This window comes from Muscardinus avellanarius (genome assembly GCF_963383645.1).
Source record: "Muscardinus avellanarius genome assembly, chromosome: 19".
Lineage (NCBI taxonomy): Eukaryota > Metazoa > Chordata > Mammalia > Rodentia > Gliridae > Muscardinus > Muscardinus avellanarius.
In genome coordinates, this window is record NC_137805.1 from 25397341 (window position 1) to 25415278 (window position 17938).

Genomic DNA, 17938 nt, shown 5'->3' on the forward strand with positions numbered 1-17938 from the left:
GCGATCGAAAAACTGGGAATTTGACCTCTACCAAATTGTCTCCTTCAGCATTTTCTGAGGTCTCCATCTGTTTAAAAAGTGTTTTTTTTTTTAAGAGTATTGTTTTAAACCAGGCATGTGGCACATGCTTGTAATCCCAGCATTTGGGAGGCTGAGACAGGAGGATCATGGTTTGAGGACAGCCTCAGCTATTACTTAGTGAGGCCCTTCACAACTCAGTGAGACCCTGTTTCAAAATAAAGAATAAAAACTAGGGCTGAGAGGTGTAGCTTGAAGGTAGAGTGCCCATCCCCAGTACCACACACACACACACACACACACACACACACACACACAGAATATTGTTTTAGCTGAGTGGTAGTGCACTTGGGAGGCTGAGACAGGAGGATTGCAAGTTTGAGGCCAGCCTAAGCAATTTAGCGAGACCTGTTTCAAAAAGAAAAAATATAGCAGTGGTGGTGGTGCATGCCTTTAATCCCAGTACTTGGGAGGCTGAGACAGGAGGATCGTAGGTTCGCAGCAAGCCTCAGAAACCTCACGAGGTCCTCTGCAACTTAACGAAATCCTGTTTCAAAATAAAGATAAAATAGGGCTAGGGACATAGTGCAGAGATAGAGTGCCTCTGGGTTCCAACCCCAGTACTACAAGAAAAAAAGAAAGGAAATCCGGGTGTGGTGGCACACACTTGTAATTCCAGCCTTTGGGAGGCTGAGACAGGAGGATCGCGGTTTGCGGACAGCCTCAGCTACTTAGTGAGGCCCTTTTCAACTCAGTGAGACCCTGCTTCAAAATAAAGAATTAAAAAGGAACTTCCGGGAAGATGGCAACGGAGAAAAGCGGGGCGTATGAGCCCCGCTAACAACCAATCTCTATTACCACAAAATCAGCGCCTTTCATAGCCAGAAAACACCATCAGCAGAGAAACAAAAAATGTAATTTCAAGGGACAGAGAAAAAGAGGGCTGGAAAAACGAGACACCAGAAACCAGACCGCAGTGCTGCAGCCGGAGCCGCGGCGCGAAGCGGCGGGCGCCATTTTCCCTTGCAGCACCAGGCTCCAGAGAGGAAGGGAACTCATAATGGAGCTCAGAGCCACAGAGGAGACATGCCGGCCTCATGCCCGAGGACGCGGCAGCAGCGCCTTACTGCCAGCAGCAGCGGCGAGCTCACCGGACGGCACCAGACCAACACACTCAACAGCCCACCACGCTCCAGAGAGGAGCGGCGGACAGCGAGCCGAGGTGAGCCGCTGAGGAAAGGCCGGGTGGAATTCGGCAGATTTCTCGGCGTAGGGAGCATCTAAAGCTCCCAGGGGCTGGACTCAGCACACCCTGCAGGGACTCAGAGCAGAGCTCAAAACCAGAGAAGAAATACGCCAGCCTCACGGCCGAGGGCATGACAGCAGCGCCATATTGCTACCAGCGGCGGCAGCAGCGAATTCACCAAGTCCACGACAGCTCCATCTGTGTATTCAACAACAGTGAGTCAAATTGCGAGTCAAATTGCGGGCCCTGGAGGAGAAATCCCAGTACTGCACTCCCAGGGACTTGACCCAGTGGGGGAGTGGTGGTGGCAGAGATATCACACCATAGGAGAACACCCAACCAGGCACCCCCCATGGTTTAAAGCAGCCTCTATCGACTCCCTGGGTCGGAGACTCTGTGATACAACCAAGTAAAGGAGTAGTGGGGTCTGAGACATCACAGACTCGAGATCCAGAGCACCTTAAGTGAAGTCGTAGTGACCCAAGGAAAGAACCCAGAGAAGGCACAAACTTCTGAAATCATGGGAAAGAGGAATAACAATGGAGCAATGAATGCCCACAACCCCACAACATCAGAACCCGATAAAACAGAAATTCAGAGATTTCTAGAAGATCAAATCAGGAAAATAACTGTAGAAATAATAGAGGTGTTTCAAAAAGAATTCAGAGAGAGCCAAAGAGAGATAAAGGATGCAATTAATGAAGTAAAGGCCTCAATTCAAAGTACAAACAACCGATTAGACCACATGGGGAATAGAATCTCATTCCTAGAAGATGATCATTCAAAAAATGAACGCATAGTTTCTAATTTAGAAAAAAAAATCCAACAGCAGGAATCTGACACTGAAGAAATATGGGCCCATTTTAAGAGAGCTAACCTAAGAATAATTGGAATAGAGGAGGGAAAAGAAAGTGATACTAAAGGGATCAACAATCTCTTCAAGGAAGTAATAGCAGAAAATTTTCCAAACATAGAGCAAGAGGTCAATACACAGGTCCAGGAAACTTATAGAACTCCCTTTAGACAGGATCGGAGAAGAGGATCCCCACGCCACATAATTGTCAAAATGACCACTGTGGAAGCCAAGCAGAGAATCTTAAAGGCAACAAAAACAAAGGGCCAAGTGACATTCAGAGGCAAACCAATTAGAATCACTCCAGACTTCCCAAACCAAGTCATGAGAGCCAGAAGGGCTTGGAGTAACATATTCCAAACTCTGAGAGAAAACAACTTCCAGCCAAAAATTTCCTACCCAGCAAAACTTTCTCTCAAATTAGATGGAGAAATAAGAAGCTTCCATGACAAACAGAAACTGAAGGAATTTATGTCTTCAAAACCAGCGCTAGAGAAAATACTCAAAGAGATTAACTACAAAGAAGAAATAGGTAACACACACCAGAACCAGAGAAACAAGATTTTCCATCCAACAGACAACTAAGATTGGTTATCTGTGGAGATTCATTATTTATGTTAGTCTTTTACCTATCTCTAAATTGTATTGTTTGCTTTTATTGTTGCTAATTTTTAGGATTTCTAGTTGGAATATTAATATACCTTCAGATATAGCATTTGTAAATATCTTATCCCATTCTATCAGTAACTTTTAACTCTGTTTACATTGTCTTTGGATATACAATATATTTTTTTAGGGAGTTTATTTACCCTTTTGTTGCCTGTGCCATTGAAATCATATCCAAGAAATCACTGCCAATTTCAACGTTGTGAGGTTTTATGACCCAGATTTTCTTCTAAAAGTTTATAGTATTAAGATATATATTTAGGTCTTTTATCTATTTTGAGTTAATATTTGTATATGTGTTAGGGAAGGGTCTGATTTTATTCTTTTTCATGTAATTATTATTTTTCAACAATATTTAGTTAAAAGATTAGTATTTCCTCCACCAAATGTTCGTGGAAACCTTGTCAAAAATAACTTGACAATATATGGAAGAATTTATCTCTAGGCTTTTATTTAACTCAAATGGTTTATATATCTGCCTTTAGAACAGTACTACACTGTTTCAATTATTGTAGCTTTATATGGTTTGAAATCAGAAAATATACATCTTCTAGTTTTGTTCTTCGAGATCATTTTGGGTATCTAGAGTCCATATTCCATATCAGGATAGATTCTTTCTGAAAAATAAATAAATAAATGTATGATAGTTTCACCTAAAAAAAAAAAAGAAAAAAATATTCTCTGGTAAGAAAGAAAGCAAAAAGAAATATTGAAATGTTATCTTTAAGTCATCAAAAGCTTGGTATCAGACAAATGAAACTGTTATGTGAGATTATCATCGTTAATACTGGATAAATTGCTATAAAACTAGATGTCAACCACTAAGCCAAGCATGGGAAGGAGGGATGGGGAGGGAACGGGGTGGGGATCAGGTAGGGGCTAACTGGGCGATGTGTGCATGTATGTCTACAAAAGTATTTTCTTTATACCATTATGATGTATGAATACATTGTACCGATAAAAAATAAATTAAAAAAAAGAATTAAAAAAATAGGGCAGGAGGTGTAGCCCAGAGGTTGAATGCCTCTGGGTTCCATCCCGCAAAAAAAAAAAAAAAAGGAAGGAGAAAAAAATTCTTCTAGATGGAAAACAATCTTCTGATTTCACTATCCAAATACCTTAAAAACTTAGTAACAGCTGGGCTTGGTGGCGCAGGCCTACAATCCTAATACTTGGGAGGCTGAATCCCCTTTTAATAAGGGGATTCCATGAAGCTGAGCCTGGGCCGCCTCGTCCATCTTGGCACTGGGGTTACTGGCGCCATCTGCTGGCCTGACGGATCCATCGCCTTCTGCCCCCAGAATCTAATATGGACAACGGGGTCTCAGGACAGCTTGGCTTAAAAACTGTGTACAGCGGGGCGGGTGGGCAGGCGCCCCACCGCAGCCATCCCCCTGCAGTCACAATGCAGCGTGGACATCTGAGTACTTATCTCAGGCCAGCCACGGAGGTCCAGGCCACGCTTCAACTCTAAGGACCCCAAGCTCTTGCCATACCTGCTGTCAACGTCTAGCGTCTCCTGGAGAGGCCGAGGGTCGGTGGGGTCATCCTCGGTGGGGTCACGAGGTGGTGGGTCAGTGGGAATTTGAAAGAGTAGTCACCTCCAAGCGCATGTTCGTATCTGCGGTGTTACATGGATTTTTCAGTTGTCATATTTTAATCAACACATTTTGAGGGGACTCTTAAAGAAACAGTTATGGGCTAGCCGGGCGTGGTGGCGCACGCTTGTAATCCCAGCATTTGGGAGGCTGAGACCGGAGGATCGCGGTTCACAGACAGCCTCAGCTACTTAGTGAGGCTTCTGCAACTTAGTGAGACCCTACTTCAAGATGAAGACAAAAAAAAAAAAAAAAAAAATAGGGCAGGGGATGTAGCTTGGAGGTCAAATGCCCCTGGGTTCCATCCCCAGACCTGAAAAAACAAAGAAGTAATTATGGGCTGGTATTTGTGGAAGTACTTGCAGTCCTTCAAGCTCAAGAACCCATCCTAAACCACAGAAGTGGTGAGCAGAGGAAAATCCCAACCCTCGATATTAAAATATATAGTGCAGCCGGGCATGGTGGCACACGCTTGCAATCCCCGCGCTTGGGAGGCGGAGACAGGAGGATCGCACAGGTTCGAAGCCAGCCAGGCTGGCATAAGAGACCCTGTTTCCAAATAAAAATATAAAAATAGGTCTGGGAGTGTAGCCGGAGGTAGAAGGGCATATATATATATATATATATATTGCATAAGCATACACGTAAGTCACGGGCCGCTAAGCCACAAACCCGCCGCTTACTGTTCTTTGGAGTGATGCACCTGAACAGATTGCTCTCTCAAGAACAGTGGTTGCAATAGTGACCTTCCTTCTGGATTTTGCTCAGGAAAGCTGGCATGGCGTCCCGATGGGTGGGGACATGGGCAGCTCTCTCCTCCCAGGAGGCCCAAATTTTGGTTCAATAATAAAAAAATTGTTCCCTGAGTCACTCTAGAAATGGCAGACGGGCCGAAGTGAGCTGAGAGCAGAGAACGACGCCGCGTGTGAGTCCTGCCCGGGGAGGTGCGTGTCCTCACGCCGCTGGGTGACACACCTCACGTCCCTTGCCCTATTTCAGGCCTCGTTTTTATTTCTTCTCCTCCTCCTCCTCCTCCTCCTTCTTCTCCTCCTCCTTTTTGTTTTTGTGGTACTGGGGTTCCTGGAAGCCCTTCTACCTCCGGGCTACACTCCCAGACCTATTTTATATTTTTTTTATTTGGAAACAGGGTCTCTTACGCCAGCGCGACTGGCTTCTTACCTGCGCCATCCTCCTGTCTCCGCCTCCCGAGCACGGGGATGACCAGCGCGCGCCACCGCGCCCGGCTCATGGCTTCATTTTTATATTCGTTCCCATGGTTACTTCCAACTTCAGGGGAGACTCTGCTTTCCCACGCACAACTTTTTCTATACTTTTAGGGCAACAAATTTACATTTTTTTAATCTTAGTTTTAAAAACTGGATTGTCTTAGACCATTTTGTGTAGTGCAATGTATAAGACAATGTCTGAGTTCTGGAGGTGAGAGTATGAAGGTGCCGGCATTGGCGAGGGCTCCTTGCTGTTTCACCCACGACAGAATGCACAAGGGCGAGACGGCGGCTGGGGCGGGGGGCAAGCCCTCGGCAGCGCCCACCCCCGGCAGAGCTGCACGACCTCCTCGCCTCCCGGAGGACCCACTCCCAGCATGTTACTCTAGAGATTCATGCGCGTGCGCGAGTTACTCCAAGCTCGTACCCACGTCTTCACATGTGGCTGTCACCACCGGGACCTCGATGAGCAGCTAAAGAAACGATGCTTCCGAGTGGGGGGAAAGCTCGGCCAAGCCTCAAGTGCCTGTCCACGTTCACAGTGGGGTGTAAGCGGCGTGTTATGACTGTCCACCATCTATGTCTGAAATTTTCCTGAACATGTCGGAAAAAAATGAGCGGAAGGCCACTTCTCCCTGCGTGGGCTTGGGCTCCCACAAAGCTGCGCTGCTCCTCACAGGGAGGACGGATGGTGGAGCACTGTCACGTACTCAGTCAAGCTGGTGCCTTTCTGAACTACAAGCACGAGGTGTGAGTACTTACGGATACCTACTGAGCACCTACTGCATGCACCACGCAGCACAGGTGCCCAGGACGATGCCGTTCTCAACACTCCTGTACACCTTTGGAGATGAAGACCTCCTTAGGAAGTTTCATGATTCCGACGCCTTTCTCGGTTAGTGCTGGCTCTAGGTTCTGGGCAGTGGAGACAGGCACCGCAGCCTCCTGTGCGGATTCCTCTCCCCGTGGCCATCAAAGGGCCCCGACTCCTGGTTTCTGACAGCCACGTCCGACCTCAGGCTTGAGCGACCTCAACAACTATGGCCTTGGGGCCCAGAGAACCTCTGGCAGGCCCATGAACTACACTCCCTTTCAGCACAGCTTGCCACTGGACTGTAAAAAGAACAAAACTCCGGCTACATCAAAGCTCACGAGTCTGCTCCCGCCTCAGATCAAAGTGGGTTACACAGACAGTCCAGCGGGAATCTCTCCTCTCCACAAGCGTTTCGACTTGCTAGATCTCCCCACACGTGAGCCGAAACCACGGGACTGATTCCTAACAAGACGGGGAATTGGCTGTAAATGGTTGACTTGCAAATTCAAATATCGATGCCGGGCGTGGTGCGCACGCTTGTAATCCCAGCACTTGGGAGGCTGAGACAGGAGGATCGCACAGGTTCGAAGCCAGCCTCAGCTACTTAGGCTCTCAGCAGCTTAGCGAGACCCTGTTTCCGAATAAAGTATAAAATAGGTCTGGCAGTGTAGCCCGGAGGTAGAAAGCCCCTGGGTTCCACCCTCAGTACCACACACACAAAAAAAAATTTCAAATATCTTTTTCTAACACACTTGCCTCTTTGCTGTAAGATTTTCAGGATAAGGACGGGCTGAGAATGAAGGGGTCTGAATGTGTGTGTGACCCACCAGGAAGTGCAGCCGCACGTCTTATTCCCACTGCGCCTCAGGAGTGAGCATCTGACAGTATCACCGCGCCAGATTTTCACACTTGCTAAGCGAGTGTACACACCAGCCCCGAACAACAGTGCACAGCATCAGAATCACAAGGTCAAACAGACTCGAAAAGCTTCTTTTGGATATTTACGAGGCAGGAACTTTACAGGAAGAACAGAGCAACTCTTGGGATCACCAGGGCCTGAGTTCAGAGCAGCCCTGGGCGGGCCCAGGCTCCATCATGAAGCAGGCTGCGCTGGTGTCACCGCTCCGGCTTGCCGGTGGCCCATGGAAGGCCTGCCACCCGTCAGGGCAGCGTCCTCACGTCAGGGCGCCAGCCGCCCACCAGCGGAGCCGGGAGGCGCGAGGTGCTGAGCCTCGAGAGTCGCCTGGTCAAGGGCTCTGCGTTTCCCAAAGGGCATGTGAAGTCACATTCCAAGCCCAACACTGCCTCCAGCAGGGCGGTCACTTCTGGGAATGTGGGAGGGCAAGGGGAGAGGGCATGGAACGGCAGGCGAGGTTCAAAATATTTTATTATAAAATACAGCATGGGATCAGAGGTTCCCCACCATGCCTGCACCCCACGGGCGCGGCGGGTGCGGAGCAGGACACCTGGTACCCAGTGCCCGGCCCCACTGTGGCCCACCCCGGGTTCCAGTAGCTCTGTACAGGCGGAACCGAGACGGCAAGGCGCCGAGCACGGCTGGCCGAGGCCGAGGCGCGGCGTGTCCTCCCAGGGCTGAGATCCACGTCCAGGGCTGACGGCCACCCACGCTGGGCCGTTCACATAGCAGGGACGAGGCCAAAGGCCCCGGACAGCCCGGCCACTACTTCTTGTTCCTGGGCTTTAACTCTTCAGCCGCGTTCCGCAGGAATATGTAATTTTTCTTTTGAGGATTATAAAACTCATGTCCCTAAAGAAGAAAAAAACCCAACATCTTACTATAAGAAGGCAGCAGTCAGCATTCCTGGGCGAGTCCCATTCCAAGTGCTTAAAGCAAAACCTGTGGGGGGCACAACACAGACGGGTGGGCAAGTCCAAGGCCACGGGCACATGGCCCGGGCACAGGCGCAGGCCCGGCGCACGCTGCCGGCTGAGGCACCGACACACACGCCCTGCGCTCAGCCCTCCTCAGTCCTCACCGCTCTACTGGCAAGAGAGCAGCCGGGCCTCGGGCAGGACGGGCCCCCAGCTGAGGCCGCTGGGGAGGCGCGGCACGGCGTGGCTGAGGCCGGCAGTCAGCGCGCCTGCTCAGTGTGCCTGCGGGCCTGCTGGGCGGAGGCCGACTGCACAGGGCCAGGAGAGTCGGGCAAGCCTCCGAACAGCACCCCACAAGAAAAGGAACGGCCGCAGCAAGGCCATGGGGGGCCAGTGTGGTGCTGGGACCCAAGTCTGCAGGTGGACGGGATGGCAGGCCTGAGGCCCTGCCCGAGCCCACGTGAGAGCCCGGCCCTCTCAGCGCTGACTTCTCATCCTCAAGACACGCAAGTGGAGCTCTTCTGAATGGCCGCGTCCACGCTGCACCCTGGACTGACCACATCGCTCAGACCTCATCCTGGAGGTGCACACCCCTGGGTGTTCACGACTCTGCCGACCCCTTGACCCCACTAAGCTGCTGAGGTAGGCCTCGAGCTGCGCGCCTCCGTTCTCAGCCTCCCAAGCACAGGGTAACAGCGTTGCCGCCAGGCGCTCCCGTGTCTAACAGCTCTCCCGGCAGCGGCGCCCTCACTTCTTTTAGCTACTCTTTTTTTTTTCAGCTTATCATGCACAGAGCCCCGAGCGAGACTTAAGTGAACTGTGACTCTGATGCAGCTGCCGGGCTGCGTGTGACAGAGGGGTTCCGAGGCGTGCTGGACACGCAGCAGGTCCAGCAGAGTCCCGCCCCCAGTGCAGGCTCCGCAACCTGTGTGTGTGTGTGGGGGGGGGGGGGGAAGCTCACCTTGGACCAGTCGTAGCTGGACGCGTAGGCGAATATGTTCCCGTTGTGGTTGAAGCAGCAGGCCGAGATGGGCTGGTCCAGCTGCTCCGAGGTTTTCAGCTTCGTCCTGGCATCCTTGTCCCAGAAGCTGAAGCGGCCATCGGAGCCCACGGTGGCCAGGGTGCCGTGGACGGGATGGAATGCGATCCCGTTGACCTGCAGGGACAGGCGCGGTGAGGGGCAGGCAGAGAAGCCCCTCCTGGCCCCCCCTCTCTGCTGGACTCGCTTCCCCAGTGGACCGGCCTCCTGGGACGCGGAGGGAACTAGCCCGCACACGCCGCTGGCTGTCCCAAAGAGCGCACCCAGGAAGAGGCCTATTTTTCTTTAGCAGAGGGCTTTATCTCAGTCTCACCATGTGTGGAAACTGTCCTTGGCACTTATGAGGAAGGTAAAAAAATACTGCCCCCAAACCCTGTAGCCCCAAAGAAACTCAAAAGAGCACTGAAAACAGCTTCAGCCTTTATCTCTGGACACAACTCACACGGCTGCTTAACGCTCCGCACAGACTCGTCTTTGCCGACCCTCAGTCACTGGAGGGGCACCGCCAAGTCTGTTTCCTAGACTTTTTTTTTGCAGTACTAAGGATGGAACTCAGGGGCATTCTACCTCCGACCTACACCCCAGCCCTATTTTTTATTCTTTATTTTGAAACAGGGCCTGAGTTGCAAAGGGCCTAAGTAGCTGAGGCTGTCCATGAACCTCAATCCTCCTGTCTCAGCCTCCCAAATGCTGGGATGACAAGCGTGCGCCACCACGCCCGGCTTTTTCTTTCTTTTGTATGGTATTGGGGACTGAACCCAAGGACGTTCTACCTCTGAGCTACACCCCTGGTCATATCTACAAGGTGAAAGCTATCTTCTACAAACGTACCGCGTAGATGTCTTGCGGGGCTGAAGTATTGGTTCCGTTGGACCGGTGACATTTAAACGTGAAGTTATCTTTGGCACTGAAAAACAAAAACCTAAGTTTAACAAAGGCCTTTTTAAACAAATCGAGCCACTTCCAGCTGGCCGAGTGCTACTTACGGATTTGGGGGGTTGATGTAGTGAATAGCAACTCTTCCCTCGATGCTCCCCAAGGCAAAGCCAGTTGGCTTGTTTTGTTTGTCTTTAAAAATAGCCACGCATCGATGCTAAGTTAAAGAGAAAAGCGGTGCCACAGTGTAAACGGGAGATGAGTTCACAGGAAAGTGAACGCTGGCCGCCCGCGCTCGGGCTGTAGAAGCCCAGACGCGTTCTCCAGTGTGCGAGGGAGTCTGGACCCCAGGGAGCACCGCTAAGCCTTCAATGGCCACGCGGGTTGGGACCCAACTATCCAGCCGGCATCCCTCCGTCCCTGGGCCACGCTGGAAGGCCACAGGCACGCGGCCACTCGGAGGGCAGGCCTGGGGAGGTGGGCAGTGGACAGCACGTCCTCAACTGCAGACGGCCACGCACACGTGGCACTGACATGCTGTGCTTTACTTCAACGAACACGGCCGTCTTAGGCTGTCATAGACAAAACAGTGCGGCAAGAACGTGGAGAGGAAGCAGCCCTCACACGCTGCTGGTGGGAGGTCAACACACCACCGAGACGCCCGCAGCTCGTTCCCTGGGCAGCCATGGCAGCCAAGAGCCAGAGTCTAGGTGCCTCCGACACGTGCACAAGGAAAGCACGGTGCTTAGACACAGCGGAGGACTCCTCGGGCACACAGAAGGATAAAACTGTGTCATCTGCAGAAACACGGAAGGAGCCGGAGGACAGCATGCTAAGTGTGGCGAGGCCACAGAAGAAAGCATCGCAGAGCCGGCCATGGTGGTGCGCGGGCGGAATCCCAGCACGGGAGGCTGCGCCCACCGTGGGCACGAGCTTTGACTTCAATATAGCGCCGCTTAATTATTTTTGCTTTGAAGTCATGTCCAAGAAGTCACTGCCCAGACCAAGGTCAGGAAGTTTTTTGGGAGAGAGCAGGGTGGTCTGGTGGGGACTGAACCCAGGGGATTTGACCCTGAGCTACACCCCTACCTTTTTTATTTTTCAGTTTTGAAATACGGTCTTGCTAAGTTACCACACTCCAGCCTTGAACCCGTGATCCTCCGTTTCCTTAAATCCACCCCCTCTCAAAAGAACTCAGGGCTTTGCGAAGCAGGCGCCTGTCCTGCCGGGAGGACCTGGAGGCTGCAGCTCACCTGGTGCTTCAGGGGAGACTCTATCCGCCTGAACTCAGAAGGCTGGTTCTCCAGCTGATACACGATCAGGCCCCGCTCCGCGGTGGCCACCACGGCCATCGGGTATATCTAGGGACAGAGGAAAGGACACGCTCGACAGGAAGGGAAGGGAGGGCCTTTGTTTCTTTCTTTAACCAAAAGGTCAATTTTTATTTTTTATTTATATCTATCTATCTATTTATTGTGGTACTAGGGATAGAATCCAGGGGCATTCCACCTCTGAGCTACACCCTCAGTCCTATTTTTTATTCTTTATTTTAAAACAGGGGTCTCACTGAGTTGCAGAGGGCCTCACTAAGGAGCTGAGGCTGGCTGCGAACCGCGACTCTCCTGTCTCACTCTATCCACACCATGTCTGCAGCCGTAAACCTGTGCCGCACACCTGCTGAGCACACCACGGTGCGGCCCAGCGTCCCATCAAATGAATGTGCTTTGGTCACAGGGTTGACTGTGCCCACCTTGTAGGCCACTGGGTCGTTTCCAGTGTCTCACTAGACCACCGTACCCACCGCTTTCTCAAAACCGATTCCTACAAGTGGAGTTACTAAAACACTGGTACAAAACTTAAGCCTTTCAACTAAATAGATGGGACAAGGCTCCAGTTTCCATCCACCTGGAGACAGCCCCAAAGACGAGAACCACACCACAAATAACGACAAGCTTTCCTACCACCGCACAATGCCACATTAGGGTGACATGTAACTAGCCCCGTATGTTCAAAAAAGTGACTCCAAGCCCCAGTACTTAATAATACTAGAACAAATACAGCCCCCAAATCTCCTGTCTAGGATAATCTGAACTGTATCTCTATCATCTACTAACAAAGTGGGGGGTTTTAGATGGCCCGCTAACTGCAGGACGGCATAAGCAGGACATGCTTGTTCCTCACCACGTCAGCGCAGTAACACCGTTCAGGGAGCTGTAAGACCATCATGGGATTCGATGACCGGGTGTCCCAGAACTAAAAGCAACAAAGAGTGGGAGTGACTGCTCAGATCTCAGGCAGGGACAGGTAAGACGGAGCCCACGGCAAGCGAGCCCACCCACGGACGCCCTCCCTGAGCTCAGGCGGGGAGGGGCGAGCCCACCCGCGGCAGAGGGAGCCCACCCACAGCTCGCCCTCCCTGAGCTCAGGCGGGGACAAGGTAAGAGGGAGCCCACGCACGCATGCACGCATGCACGCACGCACGCCCTGTGCGGCACCTTCAGAGTCTTGTCCCAGCTCCCGGTCATCACGCAGCTGTAGTTGGGAGCTTTGATCCAGTGTATGGTTTTGACAGGTGCTTCGTGCTTTCAACAAACAGAAACCACACAGGTAAGTGTAACAATGTGTTAAACAGCTTTAGTTCTGGAAACTAAAAAAGCACTAATTTAAACAGAGGGTTCCCCGCGCTTGGGAGGCCGAGACAGGAGGATCGCACGGGTTCGAAGCCAGCCTCAGCTACTTAGTGAGGCTCTCAGCAACTTAGTGAGACCCTGTTTCCAAATAAAATATAAAAAAGGTCTGGGAGTGTAGCCGGAGGTAGAAAGCCTCTGGGTTCCACCCCCAGTACCACCAAAAAAATAAAAAATAAAAATAAACACTGAGGGCATACCACGCAAAAACCAAAGGGCTCAGCACTTCCCCCAAATATTCAACTGACACGGAGCCTGCACCTGCCCTCCATTCTCACCAACTCTGCCCTCACTCGTGTTCACTAAAGGCGACCCGGCGCCTGGTGCCGTCGCCACCGCGTGTGGCACTACCGCCCCAGCCAAGGGGCCGAGGCCCCGGCCGCCCGCGCGGCCCCCTCGCTCTTCTCGTGCCTATAAAGCTCAGTGGGTAGCGCCGGTGCTGGCTCTCTGCTGCCTGGCCTGCGCTGGTGGAGACCTGCCGAGTCATGAGCGACCGAGTGCCTTGTAAGGGGCAAGGCGCACCTGGTGCTGGGTCCACGGGACAGGGCGGCCAAGGCCACCTCCACCGAGTTCTGTCCCTAGGACGCAGCCACACACGCAGGGACTCGCGGCAAAACGCTCTGAAATACAGAGCAAGACGGAAACGCGAGTGTCATGTGCTGAGGAGGTTTGTAGGACGTGTACGCCTAACAGGCCCTGGTACGTTTAATCAGTCCTCTCTGCACTGGAGGTCTCCTACGAAGACCAACGCAACCTTTTTTTTTTTTTTTCTTAGCGGTACTAGGGATGAAACCCAGGGGCATTCTACCTCTGAGCTACACCCCCAGCCCCATTTTTTTTCTTTATTTGAAAATAAGGTCTCACTGAGTTGCAAAGGGCCTAAGTATTAGGGATCCTCCCGTCTCAACCTCCCAAACGCTGGGATTACAAGTGTGCGCACCACGCCCGGCTTGAGGACCCACACAGCCCTGTGCGCAGCCCCACCTGTGCGATCTGTATGGCCTGGTTGCTGTTCAGGTCCCACATCTTGGCGGTCTTGTCACACGAGGCTGTGAACACTTTGCTCCCATCCTGAAACACAAGGAGAGAATCAAATGCTAGCAGATCTCCGCATGTACATTCAGGTATTAGATCGGACGTACCTGCTTTGTGATATTTTTCTAATTATTTAAGGGCCATTGTATAACTACAGTATCAAACGACAAAAGGACATACTTTCGGCTGGATATTTTATTGACTTAAAGGATAAATAAAAGTTCCAATATAATGTAAACACCCACAAGCACTTCATTTAAATTCACCAACTGTAAACCTCTGCCACATTTACTTCCTCTCTCTCTGGAAACACAGAGACCTGTAACCATCACTACTATGTCCAGCTCCGTGTCTACTGGCACTCCAAAATGTGTGTGATAAAACCACACTAATTACAATAACCAATGGCCCTATCTAAACTGAAAACGAGTTTAGAAATAGCAGTCACTGTGTAATTGTTTTTTAAATATTCACATCCAGAATTCAGATTCAGGGAGTAGGTCTTCCCTATCCATCACCACGGCTTTAGGCAGCCATCCACATCTCATGCGGAGCGTGTGGCTGCAATCCAGAGAAGCTGTGTGGAAGCAGGCATGGGCCCGGCTGGCCACAGCCTCCGTCTGCTGACTCCGACCTGTTTATTTCTGGCTTCTAACTCAGATGTCCCACCATCCTCCCCTAGTGACTATTTCTTCCCCTTTGAAGCCCACAGATGTCCATGTAAAAGAGCTGAACCTGCCCCTCGCTCCACAGTGAATGATAGGCTGACCTACAAGTTCCTCGAAACGCACCTCTGACTAGTAATGACTGGCCTAACGGTGGCGCCTCGCTCACAAGGCGGAGGACTGCTCGCCTTCCAGACACACCGCTGATACACGCCCCGCCTGGGTGATCTCCAGCACCTTCTGCCCAGGGAAGAAGCTAGACTCGAAAGGCTCTGCCCTCCAGGATATGGCATCCTTAGAAAGCACAACGCAGGGACAGAAAAAAGACCCGTGCTTTCCAGGGGCCGGGCAGGGGGATCTGGCCGGGAAAGGGCAGGGGGAGTGGGGGGCGTGCACGGATCCATTCTGTACGGATTCCTCAAAATGCAGACCCACACACTAAAGGTTCTGTTTCACTGGACACCTAAAAATAAATCCGCTTAAAAAATAACCTAATAAACCTAGAAAAAGGCAGGTTGGACGCTTGGGAAGGGCCCGGGCCGGCGTGCTTAGCACCACAGCCCCTCTGCCTGCTGCTTCTGCTCCGCCTGGCCGCCAGGCAGCAGTGACGGGAGGAGGCGGGTGCTGGCCTTCCTCGGCCGAGCAGCCCCGCAGCACGGACGCCGCGCCTTCCTCCCGCTGGCGTCTTGGCGTCACCGTTAAGCTAAAGAAAAGAAGAGCCCACGTGCAAGCTGGACACGCGGCACGGGCTTTGGTGCTGCCAATGCTCAGGGTCTGGGGAGGAAAAGGAGCTCGAGTCACCAAGACGTGCTGAGCGTGAGGACAGAAGTGCCCCCAGGGTTTTCCTGGATGGTCACCGAGGCACCAAGATGTGCTGAGCGCCCCCAGGGTTTTCCTGGATGGTCACCGAGGCGTAGTTAACACTGGGAGAGGCTTCAATAATTACATGGTCCCCTGCTCAAGGTCGCACACCAATAAAATAATGGTTTTAATGAAGGAGAAACTGCAGAGAGTGCCTAGCCAAAGCTAGCACTCAGAGCATTACCTACTCACATTCAGACACTAAAGAATTCCCATGGCACATACACATACACATACACACTACAGGCTGAGCACCTTTTACCCCAATCCAAAGCGCCCGCTTTTGGGCGTCTCCGCTGCACAAAGGCTGGAGACGCCCAACCAGTAAAGTCTCTGCAAATGTTCCCAAGCCCAAGAGGCCCGAGCTCTGAGACACTCTGGACCCAAGCACTCTGGATGCGAGACCCTCAACCCGGTTGTGTTATGAGATATTCTGAACAACACAGTACTGTGAGCAGAAGAGGGCGTAGGAACGACGAGACATACGTCACTCCAGCAGACGTCCAGCACAGGCCCAGTGTGCATCTGCTGGGCTTTGGGGATGGTCTGCCCGCTGTCCTGGACTTCCCAGCAGCGGACCTGTGGAAAGAAGGCCAACTGAGGGGAACACGGCAAATCACAGGATGCCCGTGCCTTGAACACCCGAGAAGGCCAACCGAGGGGAACACGGCCAGTCACGGGACGCCCGTGCCTTGAACACCCGGTGACTGACGGGAAGACAGCCGCATGCAGACTCCTCTCACCGACCTAATTAGCCTAAAGACCCAGCCAATCGAAATGTACACACAAGCAGCTATCTTCCTACTCCTAAGCCATTAAAATATACAAATTCTATTGCTTATACCTAAAATGCAATTTTCTCATACATCTATGAGATGGGCGAGGGTACTGGGGAGTGCGCCCAGGAACAGTCTACCTTCAAGTTATACCCCCAGTCCTTTTTATTATTTTATTTTGAAATAGGGTCTCGCTAAGTCGCTGAGGCTAGACTCACACCTTCAATCCTCCTGCCGCAGCCTCCCAAGTACTGGGGTTACGGGCGTGAGCTACCACGCTCGGCTGAGGCTCTGAGGCTCCTACGCAGTGGCTGGGCCGGGCACGCCTGCGCCCCGGCTTGCACCCGGGCCCGCTCTGCCGCCAGCGGGCTGCCTTCTGAGCCTGGGCTTCCTGATTCTTGACAGGTGGAAGGGAGCTCAGCCGACGCCAAGGCAAATTCAAAAAGTGCGTGTAAACTACGGCGTCAGCAAGCAGGTCGCCTCCTGCTTCTGGGTGTTCTGAATGGTCTGTGGCTCCTTCTGGGCGGAGCCTCTTCACACTGGTGCTTAGCTTTTATCTTTTTTCCTCTGTGCACATGGGTAATTATGTCTATGTAGGGTTGGTGCCATTATCTATAACCGAAAAAGTGGAGCATACGCGTGATGACCACTTTAGGATGCCAGGGAGGCGTGCCTGTGCCCCCCCCCCCCCGGGGCACCACTGCCCCGCAGCAACAGCGCGTCGGGGCTGGGAACCTGCCCCTGTGCACCGGGGCGGAGCAGGGGCTTCTGAGCAGTCCTGAGGTTGTGGCTGCTCCAGACAGAAGGACTCACGGCCTCTGCACCACTTCCCTGAAGCCAAAGGGAAAGCCAGGCTGCCCAGAGGCGGGATGTGCGGCAGCACCTCGGCAGCACTTACATCGTTGGCCCAGGATCCCGCGATAAGAAAGTTCCCTGGCAAGGTGGGCGGGCTGAAAGACAGGCAGCCGATGCTGTCGTCGGGAGAAGACGTGACTTCAATGTCCTGTGGGGAGGAGGTCAGTGTCAGGAAGCGCGTCACCCCTCAGAGCCTTCCGCACTCTGGGTGGGCGCCCCAGTCTCTCGGCTGCCAGCGCTCCACCTGCTATGCGCAAGCGCTCTGCGTGGCTGTCGGGGCGGGCTCCCAGGCTCAGCCCGAGCTGCAGCCCGCTGCCCTGGGGCCGGGGCGCCACGGTACCTTCATGGGGTTGTGGTTGTCTGTGGTGCTGCCGCCAAACATGCTGGTGCCCCCAGTGCCAAAGCCCGAGGTGGCTCCAAACAGACTCATTTTGGATCTAGGAAATAAAGAGGAAAGAAAATGTTAGGGACAGTTCAGTCTTAAGCACAATCCCCATTAGAGGCAACATAAAGAGAACAGGCCACAGGAGGGGCGCTCTCAGCGGCTCAGCGCCCGCTCCCTCTTCAGGAGAGATCTAAGTACGCACGAAGCAGAGTGCTTTCGGCAGTAAACTCGTGGTGGGTACTGGGGCTGAACCTCTGAGCTACAGCCCCAGACCCTTTTTAATCTTATTTTTGTGTGCGTGGGTCAGGGGATTGACTCGGGCCTTCTACCTCTGGGCTACATCCTCAGCACTGTTTTACTTTTTATTCAGAAACACGGTCTTGCAAAGTTGCCGAGGCTGGCTTCAAACCTAGGATCCATGGGGCCGGGATGCAGCTCAGTGGCACAGTGCTTGCCAGGCATGCGCAAGGCCCTGGGTTCAAGTCCCAGCACCATGCAAACACAA

The 17938-nt window shown here is 52.3% G+C and overlaps 1 protein-coding gene across 1 annotated transcript; it reads right to left on the bottom strand.

The window, feature by feature from the left end:
- Positions 1-8102: 8102 nt before the first annotated feature.
- On the bottom strand, positions 8103-17478 carry RAE1 (ribonucleic acid export 1; the record flags this gene model as incomplete). The annotated part of the gene is made up of 11 exons (XM_080716416.1): positions 8103-8189; positions 9216-9410; positions 10125-10200; positions 10280-10386; positions 11423-11530; positions 12351-12422; positions 12665-12751; positions 13841-13927; positions 15904-15996; positions 17092-17196; positions 17389-17478. The coding sequence occupies 11 exons, from the start codon at positions 17476-17478 to the stop codon at positions 8103-8105; spliced, it is 1107 nt and encodes a 368-aa protein (XP_080572542.1).
- Between the last annotated feature and the right edge of the window lie 460 nt (positions 17479-17938).